Source organism: Triticum urartu, chromosome 2A (assembly GCF_056163025.1).
Source record: "Triticum urartu cultivar PI428250 chromosome 2A, HENAU_Tu73, whole genome shotgun sequence".
Classification (NCBI taxonomy): domain Eukaryota; kingdom Viridiplantae; phylum Streptophyta; class Magnoliopsida; order Poales; family Poaceae; genus Triticum; species Triticum urartu.
Genome location: NC_141874.1, coordinates 628,272,845 through 628,293,422, shown reverse-complemented (window position 1 = coordinate 628,293,422; position 20,578 = coordinate 628,272,845). Strand labels below are relative to the sequence as shown.

General features: G+C 46.1%; 1 protein-coding gene across 1 annotated transcript; it reads right to left on the bottom strand.

The window, feature by feature from the left end:
• Window positions 1-332: 332 nt before the first annotated feature.
• On the bottom strand, window positions 333-1,349 carry BRH1 (brassinosteroid-responsive RING-H2). Its single transcript, XM_048702705.2, has one exon. It carries the CDS (start codon window positions 1,201-1,203, stop codon window positions 592-594), a length of 612 nt encoding a protein of 203 aa, XP_048558662.1. The 5' UTR covers window positions 1,204-1,349; the 3' UTR covers window positions 333-591.
• Between the last annotated feature and the right edge of the window lie 19,229 nt (window positions 1,350-20,578).

The window sequence follows — 20,578 nt, the reverse complement described above, 5'->3', positions numbered from 1 at the left end:
ACATTCTTCCACTGCCCTACTGCATGGGTTTCAGTGTCAGCAGTTGTAGGAGTAGCAATAACAACGGTACTACTAGTAGATCCAATCAAGGGAAGGCTGCGGCTGTACTGTCGGGGCCTAAATTTCCTGCCACTTGCCAGGATGCATATGGTTTCAGAAATCCTCAGCTGATGTAGAATCCTTCCTAAATTTGTACGCTCAGCGGGGGGATTTGATGAAGCCTTTCTAAATTTGCACTAGTATATGCAACGAAAAGCCGAGCGGCTGAACGGCCTGACCAACGCGGGGAAAGAGAAGGAGCAAAGGGACCCAAATTTTGCACCCGGAACGCCTAACTCATCAACAAATTTAATTGGCAGAAGAAAGAAAGATCCACAGCTCCGCAAACTTGGAAGATGGAATCTAGCTATACATAACAAGAATCTAATCTCCTAGCCCTTTTCGGGGCGGTTACTTTACTCATTTCGCCCTATGTACACGGCTGGGGCCAGGCAGCTCGCCGGCGTCCGGACGCGGAGACCAATTCAGTCCTGTAAAATTGCGCATTCGGGGCGGCGGCGGCCGATTGCCTGGACCGAATCGGGGGCGGGCTCACTGGTAGCCGCCGAGGCCGGTGAGCAGCAGCTCGTGCGGCCGCAGCAGCGTCGGGGTTGCCGGCGCCGAGGCGGCGCCCAGGTAGAAGAAGTCGAAGTCGGAGGCGTCGGGCACGCCGGCGGCGGCGGCCCAGAGCGCGCCGGCCATCTCGTCGGGGATGAGCGGCGCGCGGCAGAGCGGGCAGGTGCGCTGGTCGTGCTCCATCCAGCGGTCCAGGCAGCCCCGGTGGAAGGCGTGGCGGCAGTTGCTGAGCCGCCGCACCTCGTCGCCGCCGCCGATGCCGCTGAGGCACACGGCGCAGTCCCCGTCGACGCACGCCGCGGCCTCCAGCTCGTCGAACCGCACCACGGGGAGCACCTCCTCGATGACCATGGCCGTGACGGGCCGGAACTCGGGCCGCCGGTGCTGCAGCAGCTGCGCCGCCGCGGCGGCGTGGTCGGCGCGCGCGTGGTCCTGCGGCAGGTGCTCGTCCCCGAGATCCAGCAGGTCGCCGAGGCCGACGGCGTCGAAGGCCCAGAGGAGGAAGCGGCGGAGGTAGCCGAGCAGGAGGAGGAGGTGGAGCAGCTGCTTGGGGAGCAGCAGCTCGGAGTAGCCGACCGGGAAGCCCATGCCTGTCGCTTGCCTGGCCTTGCCAAGGAGAAGCGTCCGCGCCGCCTGCTGACCGCTGCGGCCTCGGCAGGGAGGATGAGAGGCAAGTGTGAGGACGACGGTGTGCTGGTGGTGGTGGCAGGCGTGGGGAGGCCGAGACGGGGCGAGGCCGGCTTATATAAAAGCGAAGGAGCGGGGCGGGGAAGGATCCGGCTGGGTGGGGGTGGCAGCGCTAGCGTGCGTCCGGTTGGGGTTGGGTGGCGCGGCGTCGCCGGTGTGTCGTGCGCGCGACCCGGACCCGATGACCGACTCCCAGTCCCGGCCAGCCCCGCGAGTCGGTGTGACTGACTGGCCCGCCCGCCCGCCCGCCGCCGGGCCGGGTGTCACCGCGCGTGGCCCGTCTGACGCGCGGGTGGTCCGCCCGCCTCCTGATCCCCCAACTGGTGTGCCCTCAACGGTCGGTGCACTGCATGTTGGCAACGGAAACGGGCGCGCGTACGGGTGCGTGCACCGTTCGTCCCAACCCCGGTGCATGTACCCGTACCCTAGATGCACACGTTGATCCTTAAGTGCTCTTTCCGCCTAGATGCATAGAGTGCATAGTAGAATGCATGATGTTAATATTAGGCAGTTAAAAAAATTAGGCAATGTATACCAGTTGCACACAGATATTTTGGATAGATTCTCAAAAATCACAGGCATTGATATTTTGAATGATATTAACTGACATTCTCAAAAAATCGCTGGCATTTAAAAAATATTAGGCAGTATATTAGTTGCACACAGATATTAGGTGGGATGTTATTTATGCGCTATAAATCTATAATTAGTGCTGGCATTGATAGATTCTCAAAAAAATCGTTGGCATTGATTTTTTTTAAATATAATATTAACCGCATGCTAAACATACTAAGCGCTCACCGTGTGGACAACATGAATCTTTGGATTGACCTAATTGGCTAATTTGGTGGGCAAGATGGCCCCAGAATTTAACGCTTTCTCAGCTTCTCCCAGAATCTTTGAGCCCCATTCTTTTTACAATACTAATTAATTAGACTCTAATTAGATAGGATTGTAAAACAAATGAGACTTGAAAATTCTAGAAGAAGCTGGGGAGGGCTCCGATTCTGGAAGAATCTTGCAAAAGAACTGGGCCTAACTGTATAGAGAAAATAACACTCCCACCGATTCCATACTAACTGATGCAGCAAAGTTGTATGAAAGCCGCGTCAATTAATATGGATTGAAGTGAGTATTATTTTGTTTTACGAAAATTCAAAACTACAGTACTGATTTAGTAAACTTTAAATCTGACCAAGTCGTCTCTACTAGGCCGAAGAGTGACTATTCATCTTTGCGTGGGCTGAAGAAGCCTTTTTTTGTCTTCTTTGTGTTGAAGATCACTATTCATTCTCAGCAAGGCCGAAGAGTGAGCCTTCCTCCCCATGAAAGCCCAAGGGCGGGTTTTGTTCCGTGTAACTCGCAAAGAGTGGACATGCACCCTGTTCTATAAACCACAGGTCCTCCCAGTCAAATCTTCATGTCACCAGGATCGCATAGACGAGTAGAATCCTTTCATATGAAGAACGACTTAAACTGTGCATTGTAGAGGGCGAATTTCGCATCTCAATCAACACTGGCCACCGCAAGACTACATCACGCCAGCGAGAGATTTTCCAAATAATTGCATACATGTACTCTTTTAGATGCCACCAACATCCTAGACATTACCCCTCTATTTCGGAATTGACAACAGCTGGTTCACGTCCGCGGATGGCAAGGATCATGGTCTGCTGGGACAGTGACAAGAATAGGATGACGTGCAATGTCTATGAGGTGGGCAACATATAGATGCGTAGATGTGTGAGAGTAACTAGGATATTTCTCACTGAGCGCCGCATAGTCTTGCGACGGTCGGTATAGACTAATCGGCAAAATTCATTCTCCACCATGTACAGTTCAAACTATTTTTTGGCTGAATGGATTTTTATCATCAATACAGTCCAATTTGCGTGACCATTTGGCAAGGAAAGCTCCATATCAAATGGGTGTGATTTTTTGCGTGTGGCAGTGTACTTCGTCCATTGTAGGAACGAAGAGAGATCTTCAGCCCATGCATGGACGAAAAGGTGGTTGAATGGTTAAAGCGCCCAACTCATAATTGGTAAAATTGCGGGTTCAATTCCTGCTGGATGCACACGAACGGGAACATTCCATAAGTCTATTGGAACTGGCTCTCTATCCATGGAATCTCATCCAGAATCTTAAAGTGTGATAGAAAGAACTACATATAGTTTTTTCTACGACACTTTAGATTCTTTCTATTATATTATCTTTGAATCTACATAGAATAGATTAGTAGATTGAAATAGTTAAGTAGTCTAATTCAATTTCTTTTTTCATTGCATCCACTTAATTTCAATCAGGTCAAAATAAAAAAAATCTAAGTCTCAATTTCGCCTACTAGTATTTATAATACTTCAGGAGCTAATGAAACTATTTTGGTAAAATTCAATTCTCTCAATTCCTCGGCAATCGCGCCAAAAACTCGAGTTCCTTTTGGATTGCCTTGTTGATCAATTATAACCGCAGCATGGCCCAGAATAGGTCCTATTCTTCTACCTTTTCCAGGTAGTCGATGGCTATTTACAGCTACCACCTTAACACCAAAGAAGAGTTCGACCCAATGCTTTATTTCTGTCTTAGTGAATCCCGATTCGATAGGGAATAAAAGAGGATTTGGGGATAGAGGGACTTGAACCCTCACAACTTATAAAGTCGACGGATTTTCCTTTTACTAGAAATTTCATTGTTGTCAGTATTGACATGTAGAATGGGACTTTCTCTTTGTCCTCGTCCGATTAATCCACTTTTTTAAAGATCTCGAAAACTTTGAATTTTAATTTCCCCGCCTTTTCCCGCTAGGATCGGAAATCTTATATTTTCCATATCCATATACCGTTGAATCCTTGGGGTTCTAGAATCCGCCTATTTTACTAGTCTTCGGAAACGGAAAACCCTGAACCAAGAAGAGTTGGATATGTTATGGTCGTGACCAAGAAACCACCGGCTTTGCTTGGTGGGCTGGGAATGTCAGACTTATCAATTTGTCCGGTAAACTGCTTGGAGCTCATGTAGCTCATGCCGGATTAATCGTATTCTGGGCCGGAGAGGCCCATGCAAAGACGAAGAGCTACTCTTCAGCCCAGCAGAGACGGGGGAATAAATTTGAAATTTAATAAATCGGTATCACATTTTCAAGATTCCGTACAAAGAATTTAAAGAAAAATATATGCAGGTCCTTTTATGTTGTCATAAATTTGATGTAGATTAATCATTGTTGTAATTAATGATTTTTAACTCAAATATTCCTTGGTTCGCTCATGCATGTAATCTTGTTAAACTTCTCAACTCCTCTTCGCTCGCATGGATATCAAAATATTATCCTTAAGCATCCAATATTACTTTCGGTTGCATTTTTAGGGCACATGGTAAGGTTGTAATATATCTCTTCGGTGTATCGCTATGAAATTGTACACTCATGGCATGCAGGGAGTAGAGCTACAATAAACGCTCCAGGGTCGTGAGCCACTCAAGATTTACTCGTCTTTTGACTCGCCTCCAGATCAAATCGAAAAGAAACGAGTCAAGTATGAGCACTTTATCTAGCTCGATCATGAAACTAGGTGATCTTGAGACAAAACTAGCTCGCTCAATTTTAGCTCGATATAAGGGCATCTCCAACGCTGATATGTAAATTTCTCTGGTATATGTTCGTTTTTATGTCCGGATGTGGTTCGCAGACATGATACGGGAGAGAGCAATCCAACGCTAATCGCAAAGTATCCGGCCGGGAATAGAAAAAGTAGGTGGGGTCCATGCATGTGATGGAATATTTGTGGGTTGAGAGGAGAGACAGAAGAGGGAGACCATGCATGTGCGGATGGGAGAAGAGAGAGAAGAGAGAGACTATGCATGTGATTGGTCAATTGCAAGTACGGACTCCGTCAAAGCTCCCCTACTATTGTTTCCAAAATACCAGAATTTGGACGTCCGGACAGCTTCACGGACTGATATAGGTCCCCTTGGATTGCAAAAGTGAACAAATGTGTTCAGGCGAATATATACCGGTGTTTTACAGGTCTCCCTTGGAGATGCCCTAACATAATTATACGAAATAATCCTTGTATAACCACCTCCTCTCCAAGAAAAATGTTTAGAGTTCCTCTGACTCTCACCGGTGTTGGTGTTGGTCCGCCTCATCTCTTGTGGCCCTAGGGCTATGAAGACGTGGTGGACCACATCTCTGCAGACGGGGGATCTTGCTCTGTTGTTAGGTATTTTTGTGAGTTCGTTTATGGTTTGTATCTTGCTCAGAAAGACGAGGCGGTGTTGGCTTCCTGAATATGGATTAGGGTTCTTTTCGCCTAGCCCCCGTTTCGACGATCCATCTAGAGTCGTCGGAGGGCATGCGGAGGTGTTTCTCTGACGAATCTCGTGGGATTCGATCGGTGTTGATCTTCGATGGTTCTACTTGGATCCATCCTTTGTTCATTTTTGTTCGTCTCTCAACAGTTTGGATTCTTTCAATATGTACTTTTCTTCAACGGCGATGGTTGTTGTTTTGGTTGCTCGTCCTGTGGGCATTAACACAACGACTTCACAACTTTCTACTACAACAAGTTTGACCCGACTCTGGTGAGGGAGGGGTGATGACGACAGCGCGAATTCGGCTCGCTCTAGTGCTTGTAGTCATCACTAGGTGTTCTACAGACATGATTTTTTAAAATATATTTTTATTGTTCTTTGTACTGCCATGGCAGATAATGAACATATCAAAAGTTTTATCACAGAAAAACAAAATCCTTACATATATTTAAAGGTAATAGGCTAGGAGTATCATCTACGATGCGTACGACTTTTTCATTATTGTATCTACTAACTAACGTAGAAGCTTAATTAAACGTGATAAATATTCAGGTCTTAATATGATACTACGTGATCAACTGCGTGTTAGTAGGAGTATTCTGTCATTGTTTGCCAACGTTTGAGAGTGGACGCCCGGGAGTGGAGGAGTAGCAGTGAAATCCCCGGCCAAAAGAAGGCGCGGGAGCTTTTTCTACTTTGCTCGCGCGCTTTCTTGTGGAACGAGATGAGGACGAAGAGGGGCCTTGCAACTTGCGAGATGTGATGAGTCGTGCTGGCCTGTCCCGGTAAAAAGAAAGGAAAATGGATGGTTGCACGAAGGTTCTTGGATCCTTTTGCTTTCAAGTTTCATAGCCCGAAAGTGATGGCGAACGCAGGTAGTTGGGGCGGGACGATTTGTCCGTCGTGCGGAAGTCACGAGCATTGCAAGCTGCCTTCCGTCCGTGCGTGCCGCTTCATCTACTAATTTTTCTCCCTTGATATTTTCCGGCATCCGTAATCGATCGTCTAACCATGTCCCGGGAAGACTCTGCCTTTGCCTGCACTTCAAAAAAAAAAAAAAAACTCTGCCTTGGCCTCGGTTCAGCAGATAAAATCTTAAAAATAATAGTAAAAGAAACTATAAGATTGTGTTGCTGAGCAGTTTCAAGGCGGATCATCAATTTTTTTAAAAACAAAGACAAAAGATTTGCCTCGTCCATTAAATAAGAACAGAATAGAGTTTAGAGTTTTACAACACACCCACAAAAGCAGCATGACAATTACTCGCCCAACAACAAATTCCCTAGTCTCATAGCGCCCGCGGTAACCCAAAGCTTGACCTCCTCTAGGATGGTGGAAAGGATAATAGGTGGTGCCATGCACTTGTGGCCGAACACTCTAACATTTCTTTCATTTCAAATCCAGGAGACAAGCATGGTGAGGAAGGCCATAGCATGCCAATTAGGATTGGTACTGTCGGTTCTCTTGTCCCACCACTCGTTGACGGTTTCATGAAGGTGCCATGTGGATGTATCCATGTGATATAAGCCAATCTTCTCGATGATGGCTCTCCAAAGCCTAATCGTATACCGACACTTGAAGAAAAGGTGAGCACCCGTTTGCTGCTCCCTCTTGCAAAGAGGGCAAAGGCCCCAATTTGGCTACCCACGTATCTCCAAGCGATCAGCGGTCCAAGTCCTATCTCGCAATGCCAATCAGGCAAAGAATTTAACGTTGGGAGGAGCCAAAACCTTCGAGACTATGCGGTCCATGGGGGGAGGGTCAAGCCAAGAAATTGAGCTTTGTATGCGGTGGCCGCCGTGTAGATTCCATCATTCGCGTGTTTCCAAACAATTTCATCTTCGGCTTGTTCATCAAGGTGGAGGTTGTGCACAAGCATCTAAAGAGTGAAAAATCCCTGAATGTGGTTGCCGGAGATAGCGGTGTTGTGGTGGATTTTGAAGATTCACGCATTCCCTCTAAGAGGCTCTCACACATTCCAAATCTTCCGTCTTGATGCCTCATAGATTAACGGCGCAATATCCTTGTGCTTGCGACCAAGAAGCTAGGGGGCATCCCAAAACGGTGTTCTAGTGCCATCACCCACAATGATGGTGGTAGAGGCGTAGTGTCAGCGCCCACAAGGACAGAGCCAGTCATCCAGAAGCGCGAGGTGACAAGGACTCGACTCGTGGGCTGGCAGCCGCGCGGCCCACTCGCGATCGACGAATCCCCCAGTGGCTTGCAAGCCCAGACTAGGCCCGTTAAGGGTGTATGCTGTATATGCGTGTGTGTGTGTGTGTGTGTGTGCGTTGTGTGGGGATTGGGAAAGGAGTTGGTGGCTTCGGCCATGGCCAGTGTGTGGCGTGCGTGAGCTTGTGCATACATTCATGGAGAATTAGCTACAGATCTGAGATCAATACAAGTTATATCCTCACATCTGGCATCAGAGCCGTTCCATCCTGGAGATTCCCCACCACCCACACTGCACTAGATTCAGCAATTTGCGACGGCGGCAGGCCATGGAGGGTTTGTCAGCAGAGGGCTGCAACATGCACGAGCTCGTCAAATCCTCCATCACCGACGATCTCGATCAGCGCCTCAAGGTACACAGCGAATATCTCCTCAAATCCATGACCAAATTGCTCCAGGACTCGACCAAAACTTTGGATGGTCTTATCACGGCACGCGTTGACGGTGCCCGCTCCGAGCTCCTACTCGACATCGACCAGATTCGCGTGGAATTGGAGCGAGGGGACAAGGCCGACGGCGACGGGCGGATTGGAAGGCCTCTCTCATCAAGCAGAGACGTCGGAGAAGGCCGGGACATGCTTCTTCCTGATCCTCTTGGAGCAGACAGGTTCAATAAGTCCAAAGCTCACAGCATCTACGTTCCACCTCCGGCCAGGAACGGGCGTGAATTACCCTCTCCTCGCGAGTTTCAGTCTCCTCGTGATCTCATCACACTGGATCAAGGTGAGCAGTATAGTTCAGGCCCTAGAGTTGAGCTGCCGCGTTTCGATGGCTCAAATCCCAGATTGTGGCAAGCGAGATGCGAGGACTATTTCAAGCTATGGGGCACGCACCACAGCCGGTGGATTTCGTATGCCACAACTCAATTCGAGGGGGCAGCTGCTCACTGGTTGGAGTCTGTACAGAGGAGAACAGCGGGGTTACAGTGGACTGAATTTTGCAATCTCCTGCAATCGAGATTTGGCCGCAACCAAAACCAGAATTTGCTGAGGAAAATGTTCAGAATCGGTCAGACTGGAACTGTCGAAGAATATGTAGATCAATTTCTCTGAACTGTATGACCAACTCACTGCTTATGAGATCAATCCCGACCCACTGCATTATACCACCAGGTTTATTGATGGGGTGAAACCAGGAGTCCGTATGGCCATCGCAATGCAAAAACCCAGAGATTTGGACACTGCATATGAACTGGCTTTGCTACACGAAGAGTTGGGAGAAGTGTCATACCATCAAGCCAGTCCTATGACCAAAAGGAGTTCTGCATCAGCCAGACAGTATGCTTATAAGTCCAAAGTTGCAGAGGAGCGACGGCCAGCTGATACTCAAAGGCCAGCAACAACTGAAGATAAGTGGGTATCCTTGAGGAATTTCAGAAAAGCAAAAGGGTTGTGCTTCATTTGTGGTGAAAAATGGTCCAAGGACCATCAGTGCAAGTCTACTGTACAATTACAAGTTGTTCAGGAACACATTGAGCAACTACAAAGCCCTGTTACCTCTCTCGATGAATCTGACAGTGATACTGACAATTTGATGATGCTATCAGCAGCTGCTGTAAGCAACAGTGCGTCGAAGTTGTCCCTCACCTTACCAGTACTTTTACAGGGTGTTGAGCTCAGGTTCCTAGTTGACTCTGGAAGCACTCACTCATTCTTGGACAGTTCTCATCAGCATGTGCTTCCAACAGTAACTACAATTAAGGTTGTCTCTGTCAAGGTTGCAGGAGGCGGGAAGTTGACCTGTACACAGCAAGCTAAACACTGCCAATGGAGTTGTCATAGACAAAACTTTGTGCATGATTTCAGAATCCTAACTCTTGGGGGGGCTATGATGGTATTCTGGGCCTCGACTGGCTAGCCAAGCATAGTCCAATGTACATCGATTGGGAACAAAAATGGCTCTCCTTCCAATATAAGGGCAGTACTGTTACCCTACAAGGAGAATTACCTGAAGAGTGTGCATTCACTGTCATGGCAATTTTTCAAAACAGCACTGCTGGAAACAGTGAGCAGTTACCTAAGATACAAGCTCTATTGGACAAGTATGCTGAGGTTTTTGTTCCACCAACTAGTTTACCTCCCAGAAGACAATATGACCACAGTATTCCACTGATACCTGGAGCTCAGCCGGTGTCAATTCGACCATACATAATTGCTCCTCACCTGAAAATTGAAATGGAAAAGCAGGTAGCAGAAATGTTGCAGGGAGGGTTAATTCAAGTGAGTAACAACCCTTTCTCTTCTCCAACACTAATGGTCAAAAAGAAGGAAGAAGGAGCTTGGAGATTGGTCATAGACTTCAGACATGTCAATGCACTCACAATGAAAAGCAAATATCCTATTCATGTTATTGATGAGCTCCTAGATGAACTTGTTGGTGCTCGTTGGTTTTCTAAATTGGACCTCAGAGCAGGATACCATCAGATCAGACTTGCACCAGGAGAAGAGTTTAAAACTGCCTTCCAGACACACACTGATCACTATGAATTCACTGTTGTGGCCATGGGGCTGACTGGAGCTCCCAATACATTTCAAGGGGCAATGAACACAGATCTAGCTCCAGTCCTGAGAGGTGAGCCCCTGTGCTGTATGTTTCTTTGATGATATCCTAGTTTTCAGCAAAACCTTCAAGCAACATCTCCTACACCTGGACAAGGTATTGGGCATTCTTCTAGAGAAACAATGAAAGGTGAAACTCAGTAAGTGTGATTTTGCCAAGCAAGAGATTGCTTACCTTGGTCATGTCATAAGTGACAAGGGGGTTTCCACTAATGCCAGTAAAATCATAGTTGTTAAGAACTGGCCAACTCCTACTGATGTGAAGCAGGTCAGAGGATTTTTGGGCTTAACTGGGTACTACAGAAAGTTTATCAAAAACTATGGTGTGATTAGTAGACCCTTGACTGAATTGTTGAAAAAGGGGGCTTTATTTGTGTGGACTCCTGCCACCGAATTAGCTTTCCAAACACTGAAGCAAGCTATGATTCATGCTCCTGTCTTGGCTCTTCCAGATTACTCCAAGCAGTTTGTGGTGGAAATAGATGCATGTGAAGTTGGTATTGGGGCTGTTCTCATGCAGCAGGATCATCCAATTGCATTTGTCAGCAGAGCCCTAGGTCCTAAGAACAAAGGTCTTTCTGTATATGAGAAGGAATACATGGCCATATTACTAGCTATTGAGCAGTGGAGACCATACTTGCAATTTCAGGAGTTCATTATCAAGACAGATCAAAAGAGCTTGGTTCATCTGTCTGATCAAAGATTACACACCCCTTGGCAACAAAAAGCACTCACCAAAATGATGGGCCTCAATTATAAGATCATGTATAAGAAAGGATCTAACAATTCAGCAGCAGATGCTCTCTCTAGAAGGCCTCATGCAGATTCTCAGCTGCTAACAATATCAGGTGCTCAACCCAGTTGGCTAGATGAAGTTGTCAGGAGTTACACAAATGATCCTAAAGCACAAGACTTACTGTGCCAACTGACCCTGCAACTGGGCTCCAAGGATAAATTCCAGCTGGTTAATGGGTTAATAAGGTACAAAGGTTGCATCTGGGTGGGTAGTGACAGTACCTTGCATATCAGAATTTGCCAAGCTTTTCATAACACACCTTTGGGAGGGCACTCTGGTTTCCCAATTACGTATAAGAGAATTCGTGCTCTCTTTAAGTGGGTTGGAATGAAGAAGGTCATTCAGCAGTTTGTGCAATCTTGCTTAGTGTGTCAGCAAGCGAAGCCTGAGCGTGTAGCTTACCCGGGACTGCTATCACCATTGCCAGTACCTGCCAAGGCCCAGGCAACGGTGACAATGGACTTTATCTCAGGATTACCTCCTTCAGGCCAGTTTGACTGTATTATGGTCATCATCAACAAATTTACAAAGTATGGCCACTTTGTTCCTGTCAAACACCCCTACACGGCCCAGAAAATTGCTGATCTTTTCCTAGACAATGTCTATAAGCTTCATGGCATGTCTCTGTACATTGTGTTAGACCGAGACCCTGTCTTTACCAGCAATTTTTGGCAAAATTTGGTCAGGAGAACTGGAGCTGTCCTTAACATGAGCACTGCATACCATCCGGAGACTGACGGCCAGACCGAACGAGTGAATCAACAGGTTGAGTGTTTCCTGAGATGCTTTATCAGTACCCACCCCAACAAGTGGTCCAAATGGCTTCCCATGTGTGAGTTCTGGTACAATACAAACTGGCATTCTGCTCTCAACAAATCACCGTTTGAAATTCTTTATGGACATAGCCCCAGGTATTTTGGGATATCAGCTTCAGATACTGTTGCTCCGGTTGATTTGCAGCAGTGGTTGGAAGCCAGGGAGGTTGTGCAACAATCGGGTCGTCAACACTTGTTGCGAGTTCAACAACGAATGAAATGCCAGGCTGACAAACATCGCACGGAGAGGACATTTGAGGTGGGTGACAAGGTGTTTCTCAAGCTCCAGCCGTATGTGCAATCGTCAGTGGCGCACCAGGCAAATCACAAACTTGCATTCAAGTACTTTGGGCCTTTCCTTATTCTGGAGAAAATTGGAGAGGTGGCTTACCGGTTGCAATTGCCAGCAACTAGTAGGATCCACCCCGTCTTCCATGTCTTGCAACTGAAGCGCTTTGTGCAACCATAGTACGAGGTACTTGATTCGCTCCCTTGTGCTAATGCTCATCTCCAAGTTCCTGTCAAGATCCTGCAGGAGCGCATCCAGCGATCGGACAATCGTTCCGTGGCTCAAGCCTTGATCCAGTGGAGTGGTGGAGATGCAACTACAACAACCTGGGAGGACAAGGACTCGCTTCGCCAGTTGTTTCCGCGAGCCCCGGCTTGGGGTCAAGCTGGTTCTGAAGGAGAGGGGGATGTCAGCGCCCACAAGGACAGAGCCAGTCATCCAGAAGCGCGAGGTGACGAGGACTCGACTCGTGGGCTGGCAGCCGCGTGGCCCACTCGCGATCGACGAATCCCCCAGTGGCTTGCAGGCCCAGACTGGGCCCGTTAAGGGTGTAGGTGTACGCTGATATATGCGCACGCGTGTGTGTGTGTGCGCGTTGCGTGGGGATTGGGAAAGGAGTTGGTGGCTTCGACCATGGCTAGTGTGTGGCGTGCGTGAGCTTGTGCATACATTCATGGAGAATTAGCTACAGATCTGAGATTAATACAAGTTATATCGTCACACGTAGAAAAACTGGCGGTCATCCTCGGTGCAAGGATTGCGAAAACCCACCCAAAGCTTATGAGGCTCCGTTCATTCATACCAAAGCCAGCACAGCCGCGGAGTATCCATCATCAAATTTTCGCTCACAAATGTATATGGACGTGTCCGTAGACATCTGAGCGGGAGGAGCTCATACAACATGGATCACCAAATGTATGTGGAGTTCAAATGGACCAAACACGAATAAGAATGAAATATAAGCAAGTTTGATAGTTTACATGCAAACACGAACAAAATTAAACGAGTAATTTTAACATGCTCCCTCTTACCCTTTTTTCACATGAGAGTTAAAAAGGTAAGAGTTAATCAAACCACTACTTAATAAAATCAATGGCTCAAATCTATTATGTACTCTTACCTCTCATGTGAAAAGGAGAGGTAAGATGGACCATGCTAAAATTTACCAAATAAAAACAAGTGACTCCGCCAACCCCTTTTGAAGGAGTCGGGTGTTGAGCAGGCGCCAACGATGGGCACTTGACAATGGAATTGGATCGGTTGAAGACCCAAGCCTTCGCACGGAGTCCACAAGCACGCAGGACGGCGCCACGTGGGCCTTGGCGAACGCCGCCTGGCGTTGCATCCTCGTCCTCTGTTTTTTAGATATATTCTTACCATTAAAACTAAACATATGCACACAAGCTTTATGAAGAATATGTATGGCTATTGAGCTTTGAGCCACAATGCCCAACTTAATATGATTGGTCATATATTCTTGTGGCAAAGACGTTATGCTATTTTTGAGTGAGTTTCGCGGAACACTAACTTCATGGGATTTTACGAGAAAAAATCCAACAACTTTTTAGATTGTTTATCACAAGAACACAAATTTTGAGTTCTACTCCCTCTGTTTCAAGTTAGTTCAAATTTGAACTAAAACCACAACGAGTAATTTAGAACGGAGGGAATATTTCCGACCATAAAACCCGTGCAACTGTAATCAGCGCCCATGCAAGGCGCAACAGTATCTATGATTGGACCAGCCATTTGGACTACTCGTCACTAAAAGCAAGTTAGGCTCACATAACATGGACTGTCAATGGGGTCCACAACAAAGCATGAGTGTAATCTAAACTCCCCGGGGACGCGCTAATCCTCTTTTGCCCTCTTGGTCAAGCGAAGCTCTTTTATTGTTTCTTTATCCACCCTGTTCAGAATTCCTTTCACATCTAGACCTAGATAAATGGTTGCCTATTTTTATTTTAGAAGAGACGGTCGATTGCTTCTCCTCCAGGTCAATTGGTCGCAGAAGGTCTAAAGATAGATGTTCGGGGCGCATTCCGTTCCATTTCCAAAAGGTTTCGTCGGAATAGGGCAGATCCTCTCCGCTCTCCGGAACTTAAACTACGGCGACCGTCCGTATAGCGGGCCGGCTATCTTTATCGCCCATCCAAAGGACGAAAGGGAATTCGTGGCCCTGATGTTACTGGTTGGATCCCCAGAAGGTACATAATAATCTCCAGGGGCGGCTTCAAAGCGAACGCACAGCGTTTGTACGTTGACACTGTTGGTGTACTCTACGAGCGACGCCTAATTAATCAATTGTAATCGTTGTCGTCCGGCCGGCACAGTACCTTGTAGAGCATACTCGACCTCCAAAAGCTGAACAATGCAACGAAACAGTTCCGCGCCGGCGACGCAGCAGCACTGTGGTGTGCTGGTGAGCTAGTGCCAGTGGTAGGAGCGCCACTTTTGCACCGGTCGTCTGAACACAATTATGCCAAACTTCAAAGTTGAAGCTCCAGCGGTGCGTCTTGGACAGGGCAACGTTTGGCGCGAAAGGTAGTAGTAGTAGAAAAAAGGCAGGCGCGTGACGGCTTTTTTGTGGTTCCGTTGCACGAACCGACGGAGACGTCCGTCGACCGGTCCCCCTAGTCAAACAGTCAAGTGTACTGACTTTCAAAGTTTGCAGCAGCCGCGTCGAAGGACGCCGGGTCAATTGGCACCAAAAAATAGTGTATTTCTCTTGCAACTGAAAGTGTTCTTAGTGAGTACAGCGCATGTACGGCGGCCGTTGATATCGGCGAATAATAATCGCGCGGGAAGGCGACAAAACAGGTGCTGTGTAGGATGACGCGATTTCTGAGCCTGCATATGGGCCCTATTAGTATATACTAGATTATGAAGCATTGCTTTATTTTGTGGGTATTCAAGAAGATCTGCTCGTTCGCTTTAATAATCCGGTGATGTATATTGGCATTCTTGACGCGGCTTAATCGCGTGGTAACCAATTATGCCGTGGTGCTTGGTCTAACCTGCTAAATAACCCGACATAAGAGGCCAGGAAGTCTTGTTAGTTGAGATCGTGTTCCCTGCTTTTCCATTCGCGGTTTACACTGAAAGTGACATGGGAAATCTGAGGAAAATAAAGTGACATGGAAAATCTGAGTAAGTGTGAAAACACGAGTGTACAAGGGTCTGTTTGAAAAATGAGTTCGTTCCTGTGAAGTTTCAATGATTAGTTTGATTTTTTTTTCTTATGCACCACAAATTTAGGGCATCTTTGATAAAAGAATTCTACAAATTTTTAGGGTTTCCACATAGTACTTAGGAATTTTCTTACGTAGGTCATTTGGTTTCCATGATTGGAGTCCTTAGGGCTCTCCTTTGATTCAAAGGAAAGTCATAGGATTTTTTTTGGAGAATTTCAATCCTTAGGAATTTTCCTATGTGCATAATTTGATATGTAGGATTGAAATCCTTAGGATTCTTTTCCTAAGAATTGCATTGCACTATGTTTTGGAGGAAAATTTCAATCCCAATTCCTTGTTTTTTTATGGTATCAAACCCTCTCTTGTAGTTCTCGTGGCTTGCTAATCCTATCAAGTGGGATGTCATTTCAATCATGTATTTTATCTATTCCCACGTTTTGATATTCCTACAAATCTAAGAGGCGAAGAGGCCGTTAGAAATTCTTCACAAGGAATTCTTTACACTCAAAGCTCTCGAGGCAATTCCTATGCTTTTATGTGGTGTCAAACACTCTTTCATCTAAATTTATATAGTTTCTTAATTCTACAACATTTATGAGGGCATGCCATTCTAATCTTGTATATTTATTCAGGTGTTTTGAGAATTATGTGAATCGATGACGCCCATATCAAGAAACGTTATCATTCTATCCAGTCCCTACGCAATTTTGTTCCAAGGGTTTCCCACGTTCAAGTCATGGAGGATCCGTTAGGCATCTACAGATCCAAAACGCACCCGATTTTGTGGTCGTTGCTTCCTTATTTGTGGTGGATTTGGATAGTGCTACAAAGGCACACGGTGCTAACGTGCTACATGCGATAACACTACAAAAATTGTAATTAGTCTTTAATAATTCTAACAGCACTTCATAAGGTGTAACCATCATGTCAAAAGAGTCAAGGTCCAAACTTATTTTAAACATATATTGTTAGAAAATGTATTGTTTGCTTGGTGTAGGGGGATCACATATATTTTACCTTTTAATTTCTACTAATAATTGTTATGTTATGTTTTGAAGTTTGGAATGGAATTGAATTTTTTCGGTATACTACATTATTTTTAAAAAAATCTACATCAAAAAAGTTTTTTGATGATTTTTTTGAAAGAATCAACTTTGAGAGCTCTTTTGGTGGTGCTACCATATGTCTGTATCACGTTAACACCATGAGCTCTGTAGCACTAAAACTTATCTCGCTAGAGCTTACTTCTGGCTAGCTGGTCCCTCTCCCACCCCAAGTTTGTCGGTTTTTGGATTATTATTGAATATATGGTAATATATGGCTCATATAAAGTACAATGCTCTAAAAATCTCCCCTTCAACTCAGTTTTTGGCTCATTTGGTCACTACTCAAATGATGGCGATGCTTTGCCACTTTGCAAAACAACATTATGATGAATCATTTGCTCACAGTCCCTCGTTATGAGATACCATGCAACAACTTGTCTACAGGCGACGTGATCGTCATCCTACCTTCGAAGCATTGCCATTTCTTCACGGGTTTGGCCAGGTCTTGAAGAACAAGAGGTTCAACTACCAATAGTAGTATTCCATCTAGGTTGTAGAATAATAGTGGAGCCATACGCTTCTAATCCCACTAGAAAAGTTCAAAAAACATCATATACTTTGTTTTTTCAAAAAGGAGAGTGCCCTGGCGTCTGCATCACATGATGCACACAACCATAATATTTAATGTGAAATAAATCCAGCTCACAGAGTAGTCAATAGTAAAACAAATAAACAGAAAACAAGACCACAAGCAATCAAACCCGAGATTACATAGCTCGTCCACATAATCCACGTGTGACTCGCCAGCCAAACCGGTAGAACAAACCTTGCGCAACCGTTTCCAATCCCGTTGCACCCAGAGGCCATAAGTGCCCACACATCCACACGCCACAAGGATGACAACATATGGATTGAAGCCTAGATCAAGATGATGTGTTGAAGACGCAATCATTCCGACAGTAACATACTGCCCCGAGAATGGCACAAAACCCCACAGGGATTTGGCCCTTTAGCTCATGTTGAATACCACCTAGCCACTTTCCAATCAAATTTGAAATACTCGTTGGTGGTGCTAAATCATATGAAATATGAACTGTGCGTCAGATCTCAGTAGTAAACGGACATGACAAAAATAAATGATGAATTGGCTCCTCCTGATCACAAGAACAATATTTTGTGATGCCATGCCAGTTTCGCGTAGCAATGTTATCTTTGGTACCTCCCTCTGCAAAAATTAGATGAAACCTTTGATCTTGGAAAGAATCTTTGTTTTCCAAATACTCCCTCCGTTTCTAAATATAAGTCTTTTTAGAGATTTCAATATGACCTACATACAGATGTAGTATATAGACATATTTTAGAGTGTAGATTCACTCATTTTGCTCGTATGTAGTCCATATTGGAATCTCTAAAAGGACTTATATTTAGGAACACGGGGAGTACATGTTTTCTGTGAAAAACAGGTCCATAATCCATAAGATCCGCATACATAGACTACAATATATATGTACGTCGTTTCTTCAATAAACTACAATATATATTTTGTGAAATAGATGGCAATTCTACTAAATCTAGAGATACCATACCATGGCCCGCAGGGGGCTACCATCCTCCCATTATATGGTAGCACAATAAAAATAATTCAACTTAAAAAATATATATACTCCCAAAATTCCCTTATCCAATGCCACTTCATATTTGTATCACCCGGGGAAAAATATTTGTACGTCTAAATTTGACCATTAATTCAACAAAAAAAAAGAGTTATATGCTATAAAAAGTAATTCATTGGACGCACATTTCAAAAAACTTTCGGGTGATACATGTTTGATGACATATAATCATATTTTGTTGTTCAAAATTATAAGTCAAATTTTGACACGAAAAACGAAGTGGGCCTGTATACAAAATAGAGGGTGTGTATAGACTGACACATTGTATATTTAACACAGCCTTAAAACTTCATCTTCAAATCACGCACAACCAGATTTGTCTTTTTTTTTGTTTCTCTATTTAAAAATGGAACTTCAAGACAAACATTAGATGATTGCCAATCGTTCCGTGTCAATTCACTATATCAGTTTGCAGTTTTTCTACGACGTTTTTGTTGTCCTACGGTAGCACTAGCTATAGATGTCACTGTGTGAGATTCTTTAGACAATTCACCGACACTTTAGCTGGTAGAAGCGGGATCCACCGTGTGTGTTTTTTAGGATGGGATTGTACGAGCTGACGTGCGAAGACCTACTCCTAGCTAGAAGGTTGCCACGCTGCTCCCTCCCCATTGGCGAGCAAGCCGTCGGTCACCTGATTGGTGAGGGAAGCAAGCCATCGAACAAGTGCACACTTAATTATCTTATCTAGTATACTACACCCCCAGGCCATCAGCTTCCCCCAGCTGCTTGCCACCCCTTGACCCCTTCACCTGTTGTACTTGCACCTTTTGCCGGTGCACGGCCAAAAGACGATTCCCTCTTATCTTGGGACTGTGCTAAGCTGTATCACCAGCCAGCTACTCCACTGTACTATAAAATGTCGCTAATCCCCTCGAGCCATAGCTAAGCACCGGACACCGGAGAGATATATACATTGACGACGAGTCAGTCATGGTCATGGACGTCGCACAGAGAAAGGCAAAAAATAACGTGGCACGCCCAATGGTAATGGGGCATCATGGCCAGCTGTATCCCCGCGCGCCACCATCACGGACCGTACGACCTCGCCTTTGCTTTCTCCCCAACTTGGACGCAGTTGGACGGATGGCGCCGGTCTCCAATGCAGATCGACGCGACCCTTTGGCACTGCGCATGCACCGATGCGGTGCACAGCCCAGATAGGCGACATCCTGATTGCTGTTTGAAACAGCTGCGATGCGTAGAACGTCGGAGAAAATTCAGCTCGATCGCTTTCTCCTGACACTGTGTGGTACTCCCTAGGTTTATAAATAAATACACTGTGCACATATATATATATCATCATACGTAACGGCGCCTTGGCGTCCTCCGTCACAGTTCGAATCAGGATTCCCAGGTGTTACGGCGTACCGTGTGTGCTGCTAGGAAGACGACAACAAGTTTGGATCTGGTGCGGGGACTTGGCTCGCGTCACATGCTACACTGAACCTGCCCGCTGGCCTCGCGGCAGCCGTGGTACATTCTCCTTTCAAGATTCGAATTATGCATCGCAGTGACCGGTCAGTGCAGCCTACAGGGATGGAGGGCACCCAGACGGCCAGACGTGTGCGGTCTCTCCCTTCCGGTGAATGATTGATCCGATGGACTGCTGTGCTGTCCTGGGTTAAACTCAAATCAAGGTGCTTCGAACCTTAAATCCCCACCCTTTTGTTGGCCCAGGTTTTGCATTTTGCACCACCGAAATGACATGCGCCAGCCAGCTGCTTCATTCATCCCAGCTTGTATTATTGCCACGGAAGCTTCTGGACCGGTCGCTGGTCATGATAAACGTGAACGATGCGCTGCTCCTAGTCTCGTAGTAGTACTACTAAGGTGATACGCACCGTGTGTGGCATGCGCCCGATCAACGGTGACGAGCGGGGCTCGAATGCTCCGCTTCACCGCCAAAATGGTTCTGTCGAGTGTGCGCTAGCATGATTGAGACGGGTCTCGTAGGTGCTCTGTTTTGTCACTTCAGTACCGCATGCCTACAGCGACTGCTTGGGTTGGCTGAGAGAGGCGAATTGTCCTAGTGCGGCAAATTTTCGTGTTTTGATCTTTTTTCGAAACCTATTCAAGATTTGACCTTAAGTTAATTTTTTTCGAGATCTGGTCCTTTTGCTACCGCCAGAGTCCATGGCGGTAGGAAACATCTCTACCGCCAAAGGGGCTGGTGGTAGCCTACACAACCCTACCGACAAGGTGCTTGGCGGTAGGCACGAGCACGCACCGTGTTCAATACTTAGACGGATTTTGGCGGTAGGGCATGCAACCCTACCGCCAGGGTCCTTGGTGGTAGGCTATTGTATCCTACCGCCATGGTCCCTGGAGGTAGCAAAAGGGTCAGATTTTGAATTTTTTTCAA

What these genes read in the sequence shown, in the direction of transcription:
- BRH1 (XM_048702705.2), bottom strand. Translation starts at nt 1,203, where the DNA reads ATGGGCTTCCCGGTCGGCTACTCCGAGCTGCTGCTCCCCAAGCAGCTG.